Source organism: Erythranthe guttata, chromosome 4 (assembly GCF_056151865.1).
Source record: "Erythranthe guttata isolate IM_541 chromosome 4, IM_541, whole genome shotgun sequence".
Taxonomy (NCBI): domain Eukaryota; kingdom Viridiplantae; phylum Streptophyta; class Magnoliopsida; order Lamiales; family Phrymaceae; genus Erythranthe; species Erythranthe guttata.
In genome coordinates this window covers 20,033,229-20,045,488 of record NC_142536.1, presented here as the reverse complement: position 1 = coordinate 20,045,488, position 12,260 = coordinate 20,033,229, and the positions used below count along the sequence as shown (strand labels likewise).

The 12,260-nt window shown below is 35.1% G+C and overlaps 2 protein-coding genes across 2 annotated transcripts; both read right to left on the bottom strand.

Annotated features, from left to right (window-relative positions):
• Positions 1-446: 446 nt before the first annotated feature.
• On the bottom strand, positions 447-2,728 carry LOC105955947 (Pentatricopeptide repeat (PPR) superfamily protein). Its single transcript, XM_012979753.2, has one exon. It carries the CDS (start codon positions 2,379-2,381, stop codon positions 828-830), a length of 1,554 nt encoding a protein of 517 aa, XP_012835207.2. The 5' UTR covers positions 2,382-2,728; the 3' UTR covers positions 447-827.
• A 1,086-nt stretch (positions 2,729-3,814) lies between these two features.
• On the bottom strand, positions 3,815-11,444 carry TSL (Protein kinase superfamily protein). Its single transcript, XM_012979752.2, has 16 exons — positions 10,553-11,444; positions 8,320-8,409; positions 7,983-8,207; positions 7,567-7,617; positions 7,278-7,385; positions 7,064-7,108; positions 6,671-6,783; positions 6,102-6,168; positions 5,929-5,995; positions 5,737-5,834; positions 5,479-5,658; positions 5,182-5,392; positions 4,796-5,060; positions 4,660-4,714; positions 4,354-4,515; positions 3,815-4,100 (listed from the first exon to the last, which is right to left on the bottom strand). The coding sequence occupies exons 1-16, from the start codon at positions 10,784-10,786 to the stop codon at positions 4,005-4,007; spliced, it is 2,067 nt and encodes a 688-aa protein (XP_012835206.1). The 5' UTR covers positions 10,787-11,444; the 3' UTR covers positions 3,815-4,004.
• Positions 11,445-12,260: the final 816 nt, after the last annotated feature.

The following is a 12,260-nucleotide window of genomic DNA, read 5'->3' as shown; positions in this document are numbered from 1 at the left end:
AAAGACTACACCGAAAATACACACTGGAAAATAAAATACACTACACCGAAAACGTACACTAAAAATACTACACACACTGAAAACTGTTAAATATATATATATATATATATATATATATATATATATATATATATATATATATATATATATATATATATATATATATATATATATATGTGACAATTTCAGCTATTTTTCATAAAAAAAACGTATAGTATGCGATCTTTTGTGATTTTATTCGATTAGTCAAAAATTTGTGAAACCGAATTGAGATGAACTATTTCTTGATTAATTATGAATTAACACCTCCATTTCTATATATTTGAGTGTCAAAAACTATTAAAACAAATAAATGACCATTTCAGCTCTTTTTCGTAAATAACGTGAGCTATAGTATACGATTTTTTGTTAGTTTGCATGATTGTTCAAAATTTAGTGAAACAATATTCAGACGAACTATTTCTTGATTAATAATAATAAAAATCTTCTATTATACTTTATTGCAAGAAGACACAGAAAGACCTCGTTAAAAACTTTGTCGGCCTAGAAGAAGAAAAATTACAAATGCCTATTCTATCCATAAATAAAAAGTGCCTAATGTTGTGTGGCAAATCCACTTCGTTTACACAATGCAGCCTATCTTTATATGATTATGAGCCACTTTTGCCAACCGATCCAGAGAGTTGCCTTCTTTATATATCTGCTTCAATTATCCGCATCGTTCATCAGTTACGCAACGATTTTTTCTTTTTTTTTTTTTTTTTTTTTGGTCAGCATCGACGAACGAAATCCAGTTGACCAATAACACAGGATGCCACCATCTGCCCCTATCCTTTATGAACAATGACAAAATCAGAAACCGGTCTATCCAATTCATCAACATAACTCCGACTAATCTGATTCACCGAACCAAAAGAACTCATCTTCTCCGACAAATTCGAAAGCGCCTCGTTCCTATTGGCCAACTCCATAAGTACCTTGATCCTCCTAAACGAAACATGACTAGGTTTCTGCCCTTTCTCCACCATCTGCAAGAAACACCTCTCCGCCATATCCAACTTCCCCAAAACACAAAGCAAATCGAACAAAACATCCGAAACCAAAATTAACGAACCAAATCCCTTGTCAATCATATCTTCCCACAATTCAATCGCCATATCCACCTTCTCTTGCCTCCTCATTAACCGAATCAAGAACATGCACGACTGCGTGTTGGGCAAACAATTAGTCCCCTTCATCCGCAAATACAAACTCCACATACTTTTCAAATCATTCGCCCAAAATAAAGATCGAAATATCACATTATAAGTCGTGGCATTTGGGCTCAAACCCTTCTCCACCATCTCATCAATCAAATTATAAGCATCGTTTAATCTTTTCGCGATGCAAAAATTCCTAATCGTAGCATTATAAGCTGCAGTGTCTGGATAGCAACCGTACTCTCTCATCTCCTTCAAAATATCCCTCGCCTTATCCGGTTGGCCGGCCAATCCAAGCCCTCCGATTAAAGTTGTGTACGTAATCACATCCAAATCAATACCTTCATCTCTCATTTTATTGACTACGTCATACGCTTTCACCATCTCCCTACCTTTACAATAGACATCGATCAAGCAATTATACGACACGATATCCGGCTCAACCCCCATGTTTTTCATCTCGTTGAAAAACAGCTCAGCTTCTTCGGGCGATTTCCAACCCGATAACAAGATGTTGAACGTCTGTAAATTCGACCTAAACTCGTGCTTCAACGAATGGTACACGTTTCTAGCATCGCTCATGCTCTTTTCTTGAGCCAAAGTCCTGAACAATGCATTGTAGCAGTGAACATCAAACTCGGGAACGAGTCTTCTGAACTTTTTAAACGATTCGACCGTTTGTTTGACGGAGCAAACTTTAGCTATACGAGCTAAAACAACTTGCACGGTTCTCGGGGTTATTAAAGATTGATCCTTTCGCTTGGTTTCGGACAAGAGCTCCCATGTTTGTTCGAATTTGCGGCTTCTGCCGAGGATGTAGAGCATGGTGTCGAGGGAGAAAGGGGTGTGGAAAAACTCTCTTGTTTGGGAAGTGAATTTGTAGAACTCCAGAGCGGAGAGTGGGTTCGAATGTGAGAATCGGACCCTTTTGAGAACTCTGTCGATTAGGGCGTTGGAAAGGGGGATTTGGGATGTTCGGAGGGAGTGTTTTAGGGATTGTGGATTTGGTGAGGTTGTGATTATGCGGAAGGCTGTCTCTACGTCGTCGTTTTGGGAGGGGGGCGAGGGTTCTGATTGGAGTTGAGGGATTGAGGAGAAATACCTTGTTTTTGTTGTTAATGGCGGCGAAATGGAGAAGAGGAGGTGGAGTCGGCGGCGAATTTGAGGCCGCAGACTGTGCATTTTGATTTCTTCGAGGAATTTCAGCTCTCTCTCTCTCTCTCTCTCTCTCTCTCTCTCTCTCTCTCTCTCTCTCTCACACACACACACACAGTGACTGGCGACTGGCGAGAGGTTTGCAGCAAACCTTAACACGGCCCAAATGGGGGAACAGGTTACAGGGGAAGAGAAACTCACAGCAAACAGAACCGGCAAATAGATATACTTTTAAAATTGCGAAAAAGCCCATCTTGTTTAGGTAATTACAACTACTTACCCCAATTATAGATATTCTTACATGTCCACCCTTAGAGCATCTCCGACCGGACGCCATAACGTCATTTTTTCATCTAATTTAGGTGTTTTTAGCCTTCCATCCGAAATTCCTATATCACCATTACACCTAAAATTATTGAGATTTGGTTTTAGCCTCCCACCGTGGTCAACCCCATATCACCAAATACTCAAATCCCATTTTTCCACCAAATTTTTTGGTGAAGGAATTTTCATCTCCCACCGGTCCACCATTTTCCTATTTTTTCCACCAAATCCTATTTTTCTTACCAAATGTAGAGGTGAAAATAGGATTTGCCGTAATTAACACCATTTTATTAAGTACCATATAAAATGACGATTTTAACTAATTGCCCCCGATTACCAACTTATTAGCATATTTATCGTAAATACATTGGTATTAATTATTAAATTAGTTTTTAAAATATAAATACGTTTGTTATTATTAACAAAACACTAATTCTAATAATATAAATATGCTTATTTTTAATTAATTTGCATATTTTGTTGGTATCAATGTTTATTAGTTCATTTCTTTACTTAATTAATACGCTAATTGCTATTAATAAAATATAATAAGCAACAATAAAATTATTAATGAAACACACTTTAATTGATGAAATACAGGACGAGACATTTATAGATATTTATAGACATTTAATAGAATGATAACATAATTTGTAAATTATATAGTTAAGAAAATTTATTACTTAGCGTTGGATCTATAATTAATATTTATGAAATAAAATATTATAAAATTACGATTAATATTAGGTTTACATTTTTTGTGCATATATGGTGAAATGCCATGGGAGGCCAAACCAAATCTCATTTCCTATAAGTGGTGAAATGGTGAAATATTATTATTTTAATATTTGGTCTAAATTTTGGTGAAATCCATTGGAGATCAAAAACACTATTTTTCCACCAAAAATAGTGGAGGAGTAAAATAAAATGGTGTGCTATCGGTGGGAGATGAACCCATTTTTTCACCACCATAAATGGGATTTGGTGAAAAAATGGTGAGACCGATCGGAGATTCTCTTGTGGTATCAAATTCAACAGAACCTTTGAAATGCCGTTGAATGTTCTCTAGTTTGTATTCATTGTCTGCAAAAATGTTGTTTGTGATGCATCACAATCTGATATATCTTGTTTCATGATTTCTTTAGTTCAAAACATGTACTTCTTTCATACAAAATGAAGTTTTACAGGAAACAAATATTAATTGAAAAGAAACGCCTTAGGGTTTGTAATAAACAAAAGTCACAAGGCTTTTTATCACTATACAAAAAATTCCACCCTTGAAAATTATGACAGTGTTGTCTTCTTGGCACATAGACCAGTTCATCATCATTTCTTTGTATAGTTTAGGTATGGATCTTGAGCAATAGCTAAAACATCAGGTCTGTCTGCTTGATTATATGTTAGACACCGACGAATAAATTCCTGCACGGAAATTCAAACATTATCGTGTAAGTTATTAATGGTGCAAGTGATTTACATTGAAATGAACCGAAAATCACGACAATAGAGTAACATATTCAACTTCGAGTTTGAGGACTGTAAACTAAATGAGTACAATTCTAAAACTCTTTGAATGCAGTTGAGAAGCTAGGAAGAAGAAACGAAATGATATATTAAAACAGTAAACGTTTTATATCGGAAAAAAAAATTCAGACAATTTTTTTTTTTTTTTTACCTTTGCCTCATTTGATACAGATGGTCTTGAGGGAAATTCAACTTTACGAGCTTTGATAATCGTATCTTCACGTAATATTCGCTCTTGAGTTTGGTTGTGCCCAAATGGCCGTTTTCCAAACAGCATTTGGTACAATAAAATACCCGCAGACCAAACATCAACCTGTTTCCAGCAATGCAAAAGAAACCTTAGTGTATTCCTTTTTTATTAAAAAAGAAAAAACCCTTAATAATCTACAAACTAAATGTTGAATTTCCATACTCGTTAAGATAAAGACAATTACGATTTCCCAATTTGCACACTGACCTTTGAGGAAATGAGAGGTATCTTGCTTAGCTCAAAACATTCAGGAGGCAAATACCTGAAATTATTCAATCTCGGTTATAACAAATCAAGTTTATTTGACAGCTGGAGTAATAAACTGCGAATAGCCGAGGCTCACCAATAAGTTCCAGCGCCCTGAGACGTAAGTTCCATGCCTTGGGATCCGACATCATCCTCCACAATCTTGCTGAGGCCAAAGTCTGTGACTTTAGCAATACCCAAGTCATCGAATAGAACATTTCCAGGCTTCAAATCGTAATGAATAATTTTTTGTGATCTTTTATTAAGGTAAACAAGGCCTTGAAATATCTGGACAATAACGATCCTAGCTTCTCTCTCTGGCAGTGAAGGTGTTGCTTTAAGAACTGCATCGAGATCCTTGCCTAGAATTTAAACAAAAACTTTGAATTACCTTCATCATATTCTCTTACACGAGACTTTTTTTTTTTAAATTGATGATATAACTAAGGAATTTAAGAACTGCAATTGTGTGAATAATCATACCGCTGCAATATTCCAGGACAGTGCAGAATGTGTTTTGATCAATCTCAAAAATGTCCCAAAGCCGAACTATATGGTGATGAACCAGAGTCTTGTGAATGTTGTATTCCCTGATTGCATGTCGTATATAGCTTTGCTTCTTATCTTCACTCCACTGCGCGTTCAGACCATGAAGCTTACAGGCAACATATCTATGTTCCACCAAGTCAAAAGCCTGCCAACATCTTTCACTATCTATCACTAAGTTTCTTTGGAATGTTAAAAAGGAAAAAAAAAAAAAGAAAAAAAAGGGGCCCTGACCTTATAAACCTCACTAAATCCTCCTTTGCCAAGAAGGTTTAAGAGGGCATAACGATGATTCAGTATCTGAAAATTGTTGAAACGAGAGCCATCCTCATCTCTTAAACGTTTCATTTCACGTATAAGTTTTCCTTTCTCCAATTCATAGCGCTCTCTTTCACGCATTACTGTTTCCTCCTCCTAAAGACAATTCAGGTACAGCGTATGAAATAACGAAACAACCAATGAGAAGGAAGTACAAGGATAAAGAAACTTTACACGCTTGATGCTAGCCAGACGGGACTTAAATATTTCATCCTGAATGAGAACATCTTCTTCTTGAAACCCATCCTCGGTTTCACTTGTGTCGCCTTTATCTGCAATAGATCATCATGCTGTAAGTTCTCACAGTAATAAGGACAAATGGCATCAAACAGTCGAGATTTGTGAAGATGTAATGAAAGCATTTACCAGGCTGGCGTTTCTTCAGAGATTTCCTCTGCCTCTCAATGGCCTCCTTATTGTCCAACAATCTCCTCTGAACAGAAAAATATTGATTAGGTATACACCATGCAAGCAAAATTGTTTTAGTAAATATGAGTTAATAAAACAATAAAAACAAATCAAGACAGGAAAGAGCATACAAGGTTAGCATTGAGATCCTTTAGTGTTTGCCCATCCTCCCATGCTTCGGATATGATTGTCCCAGCTCTATCAATTCATTGAATAACAAAATGTAAGGGGATGAACATGATAAGAGACAACGAATTAAAGAGATACTAAAGACTCATTGCATAAAATAATAAAGTTCAGCTAATTCACAAGCATGCCTTTATGCAAGCGCCAATCAAGAGAGAACTAGTAGTTTCTTCATTCTTTTGATGACAGTGTTTCATTCATTCAAACAATCAGGGATCTATTTTTCTCTCTACCTAAAAGCTGGTTATCAAATTCAATCCCAAAATAGATGTTCGCTTAAAATGACTATCAAGATCCCAGTTTGACGAATAATGCATCAACCTACTACATATAAATAGTATATTGGATGAAAGTGGTATGTCTTTCTTCAGTGAATAAAACTCATCAGGTGAGCTTCAATGAAACTATTTAAAACGAGAGAACGACTAGAGTTAATAAAATGTTGTCAGATTCAACCCAGTTTGTTTGCTTCTGAAAAAGGATGCCTCGGTTAAAATTAAAATTATTGAAATACCTGACCACCCCCACATTGCCAAGTCTCAAGGAATCTTGGCGTACTTTCATCCTCGCCTCGTGTCTCTCAGCTTTTGATACAGATATCAATAAGTCAGATATCACTTTTATTCTCTGCAGCAAACAGCAAGTATTTACTTGTAAAGGAAAGTCAACATATAAAGGTCATCAGCTAAGAGTTAATCCGTATATGTCAAGAATAACAGTCAGGTCTTGCACAAATCATGATTGTTGACTGTTAAACTTAATCTTTCGCTTTATTTTTCTCTTTAGTGTAAATTGTGAATGAAACCGCCTCCAAGAAAGGAAAAAAGCCAAAAAAAAAAAAGAAAAAACCAAAACAAACTGATGAGAATCAGAGGTTGAAGGGAGGCAGACTAGAGAGAACATAAACCTTTGGCTTCATCTGCTGCTCATAATCTTTGAAATCCTTAAGCTCCTGTTCAAGTAAGAAAATACATACAAATAAATGAATACGGGTTTCTGCAGTAAAAGAAAAAAGTAACTTAATATGCTGATATAACCAGCAGAGAGAACATAATAGGCATAATTTTTGAACTTTTTTACATCGGAAACTCCAAATAAAAAGGAGAAAACACCAGTAATACCTTTTCAAGGCGCTCACACTCATTACGATAATCAGAGGCCTCTTCGTGCGATTTTTTCAGCTCTTCCTCCAGTATTGCAACCTTTGTACGCAAGGAAGTCACTTCATCCTATTATCATTTATAAAAAAATAGGCAACGTTACCAAATTAATAGCTGACTAGCTGTACATATGATACGGTTGCAAATATTGCAAATAATAAAGAAACTACGTTAGCAAAACTGAAAAATCTAGGTTGAATTTCAAATTTGAGTATAAAAATTTAAGGGTAGAAATTAACACAAATTATACCTCTGTTGAAGAGTGGCCATCCTGCCTCAGCTGCTCTTTAAAGAACTCATCCTGCATACTCAGCAAAAGAAGAGGAGTAACCCAATGCATCAATTTTCCATTAATTAGCAATTAGCAATATCAAGACATCACTGATAAATCCAATAAATTGTCCGACTACAATTTCATGAATCATACCCTTTTTCAACAATTCAGGTAAGCTAAATCTACTTACAATTCCTCCATAACGCTCACATTTTATTCATCAATAGATGATGTATATGCTTGGGAAATGGTAAATATCTCCTCAATTTCAAAACCTTCATAACTAAAATGAAACTATTTATAGCAAATGATTCATTGGAAAGTCAAGCAAAATAGGCAGCTGTATAACTTATTAAAAAAATTCAACTACCATAAATGCACGATGGACATACCTTATGATGTGAATTTTCGACCAGACCATTTGATGGAGAAATCGTCTGATTTCTTGCCTGGTCAGTAACTCGACCACGGCCTCTACCTGAACCAGAATTAGCCCTACCACGTCCTTGTTTTCTTTTATTTACTTCAGCACCTACCTTGTTCGAGTCTACAGCTTCTACGGTCTTTTGCCTAGCATCAGTTGCTGACAGGTGTATATTCCCTGAAAAATTACTATCCTAAAATGAAGAAACGGAATAGGCAGTAAGAATTTTTTATTTTTAAAAAAAAAAAAAAGAAAGAGAAAATAGTTCAGCAGAAAATCATGGCAACAGGAAAAGGAAACTGTACCTCAACATGTTCGACTAAAGTAGCGCTGCAACCTTCTTCCACTTTACGTCGTTTTTGAGTGTTTGCTTGTATGAGAAAAGCTCCTCCATTCTGCCACGTGACCATAGAAAGTCAAAATGAGAAAGATGGAATAAATGCAATGCATGTTCAAAAGAGATGCGTACTAATTAATCTCTCTGAATACGGATAAGGTAAGTAGAAGAGCAAATTAGGTAATGTAGAGTGCCAGTTTCCTACATAAAATGGATGGGATAGAGAAATGTTGCTGTAAGAACCTCTCAACAAGATTGAGAACAAATTACTAATGGGCCCCGATATGAGAAGGCGGTGCAAGAGTCATGTATAAGATCGCTGCTATAGTGAGGATGAACTTTGTATAATGAAACACATTTTTTTTGGTTTCAGTTAGAAAGGTGTTAAAAAGGAAAAACCAGATCAAACTCGACGGTTAGAGAGGTTTACGTTAGTAATACACTATTATTTTTATATGCTTCAATAGATGTAACAGGTTCACAAGATAGCATAATTTTTCTTTCATATTCTCATTAAGAATTTGCGCAAATTTTCTAAAGAAAATGACAACTGTGTTGTTTCAATGTTGTCTCCTATGCCCGCAAATCAAGTCTAGCCAAAACAGGTATGACTTTGAATATAGAAATGATGTCTAGAAGAGCATACAATTGAGATAATAATAAAGACGAAGCAAATTTTTTTAGCTCGGTCTGCTCTTGGTGATTTATTAAAGAAATAAAACATGACTAACAAGTTTTAGACTTTGCATATATGCATATGCAGATAAAATTGTTGCCCAAATTATGACTTGAGTTTCTCCTTAGAGATTATCATATCTAGTTTTCTAACTAGAAATGTGTCTTTTAGGTGGCACCACAGAAAGTCCATTACAAAATGATCATCTTGTATTCAATTTCACAAATGCACATCAAATGGATACACCTCATGCTCAGTCTATTTAAGGATTTTTATTTAATATAAATTGTATGTATCTTTGTTTGGAGGAAGGCGTGAAACACCAAACCGAAACAGAAAATTCTAAATGCTTTAACAGTCTCTCAGTGTGTGATGTGTGATGGGTTTTCTTGAGAACAGATGAAGGACTTTGAAAACATAGTAAATAAAATTGACATAACTTATGTTTCAATCACAAAAAAAGACATATTTCTAAAGTAAAAGGCAAAAACCTAGTCAATAGGAAGAAAACATGCCCAACAGTTATATAGAATAACAGGTGAATAAGTGTAAGCAAGTGTTAGTTAATATGTTTTTGTTGCCTTGGCACTCCAGAGATCAGCCATGACTGCAGTTGAACATGACACAGCTGTTGCATGCCATCTGTTCTTGCAACTCCATTCCAAGTCTATCCAACACGTTTTCGTTGGCAAACACAGGTATAGCTAGTTATTTTTATATAGCCCCTGCAGCGTTGCTGCCATAGTGTTTACAACAGAAGCTAAGATCCAATTAGTATTTTTCGAAACTCAAAAGCTAGCTCCAAAATGCTAGTACATCGTCATTTGACTTTTAGGTTAAAGAAACACCGATGGGTACATTTTGGAAATGTAACTGAAAAGTCCTATTCATAATACACAAGAATTATTTTATCCGCATGTCTTCAAGAATTATCGATCCATATAAATCGTATCTGGAAATAACATACTCAACAAACAAATACTCTTTCCAAGAGAAAAGGTCGAGTTAAGTTGGTCACAATACTAGAGTTAGTATCCATCATGACCATTGAAGCCATTATCTTTAAAACCACTTCCTAAATTAAATGCATCAGAAACATCAGCGTCATTACCTTCTACATTTGTGGTAACTCATTTAACATAAGTACAAAATCTCGAGTCCACACTCCTCATGGATGAAACTTCTTATACTGAAAGTGAAACTTGATAAGCACTAAGCATAATGAGAAAACCCAACTTCTATACAACTATATAATCTCTCAGGTAAGAACCCATTAGCATAATTCATTATATTAATTATTAACCATTCACCACAAATACAGATATAATTATAAAAAAAATTCTATTAGATAAAAATGCACCTTAAGCATCAATAATCACGGATTTTTAATCAACTATATAAGCATGAAAGATATGGTAGCTAGTTAATTGCATCGATTCAGTTAGCTGAATGTAATGGTACAATGAAATATGAAAAGACCAAAATTCAAATACTGAACAACAAGCATCAAAATTCGAATACTCACATCATCATCATCAGAATCATCACTATCAAGCAGAGAATCGGGCAGACTATCGGGATTCCCTCCAAACTTGGCAGGGGTAGACCATGAATTCAGCTGCGCCTGGACTTGGGGCTGCGTGACAACTGCAGATGAAGGCTTGCCCACCAATCTAGCCTCGAGTTTCGCAATCTTTGAGGATTGATCCGATTGGTTCGAAGAATTGGAAGCGAAATGCAGAATCATGTCTTCCGACATTGCTTAGCTATTCAATTGAAGCAGGTTCTATAGTAACTGCAGTCAATGCCGGCAAACCTCACTGAACCTGTTGTATCTAAACATCGAAGTAAAGCTGCACCAAACCCCCCAAAAAAAAGTGGGGAAAAAGGTGATAAATTTCGGTGCGTGAATGAATAAAGTGATTTTTCCACTAATTCATGACGGGTGCACGGGCATTGCTCTCTCTGTGAAATCTGACATGTGTGTACCTCTCTCTATCTGTGTGTTTGTGTGTGTGCGCGCGTGTGCGTACGAATAGAGAAGAGAGAATGGAGAAATTGATTTGATGGGGTGAAGGAATTAGGGTTCCTGATTTCGTTAGTTGCAGAGTTGAATTTGATTGATTGAGTGCAGAGAAACGAAGAAGGGAAAAATGGTGGGGGAGAAAAAGGTGGTGAAAGGGGGGAGATTTTTGAATTTTTTTTTCTTGGATTTGATTTTTAGGTTAAGTTTGATGAAATTGTTTGGGAAGGAGAGTTGAAAAAACAATTTGTTTTTTTTCAATTTGGTGATGGAAATTAGTAATGGTCTTTATTTATTTATTTTTTTATTTGATGATGTATGATCTTTTATTTTGAGTGTATTGTTTGTGTAAATGTAGAGAGAGAGAGAGGGTAAATACATTTGTTGCACCAAGTGTATTTATGCAGATGCATACCTGTCAAGAAAGAAGGTAAATGGAAAAACTTGCCAAATATTGAAATTATTTATTTTCATATCGAAAATCGAAATCTCATATGTATTGATTCTAATTTCGATTAAAGAAAATTAAAAGAATCAGAAATCGGATTTTCTTCAATTTGAAATGAAAATCTTGTTCCAAAATTTTCTTTTTTTAATTGAAATCGACAGAATTTGATAATTTTGTTTCAGTGAGTGTATTGATGTATAATCGGTTGATTTTCACCATCCATTTTGCTTATGAAACCGGAATTAATTCTTTTTATTTTATAATCGGTTTATCTGGATAATATAATTTTGCAATTTTCATTTTTAGGAAATGATTTTATAATTAAGTAAAATAAAATAATATTGCATAAAATTATTTTTTATATAATAAGGCTATCAATATCTGCAGCAAAAAAACTGACCATGGACTGGTGAATCTATTTGGGCCGCCCATTAACCCAGATTATGGATTTTGGCCCAAATTTTATTGTAGTTGATGGATTTGGCCCAAATTTTATCATCAGTGTCTTGCATACCAACACTTTTTTTTTTTTTTTTTTTTTTTTAAATTGAATAATAACTAAAGCTAATTAATACAAATTAAATTGAGTTAAGAGGACATGTGTTGATATATATAGTAAGACGCTTACCGTCATTGTAATTATCATCGGGAGTAGAGTCGACAATGATACTGAAGTTAAGTAGAAGGACATGCTAGACAGCGGTAAATCTTCACAATTTTTTTCTACATACAAAATAATCATTCTATTTACCAATTAATTTT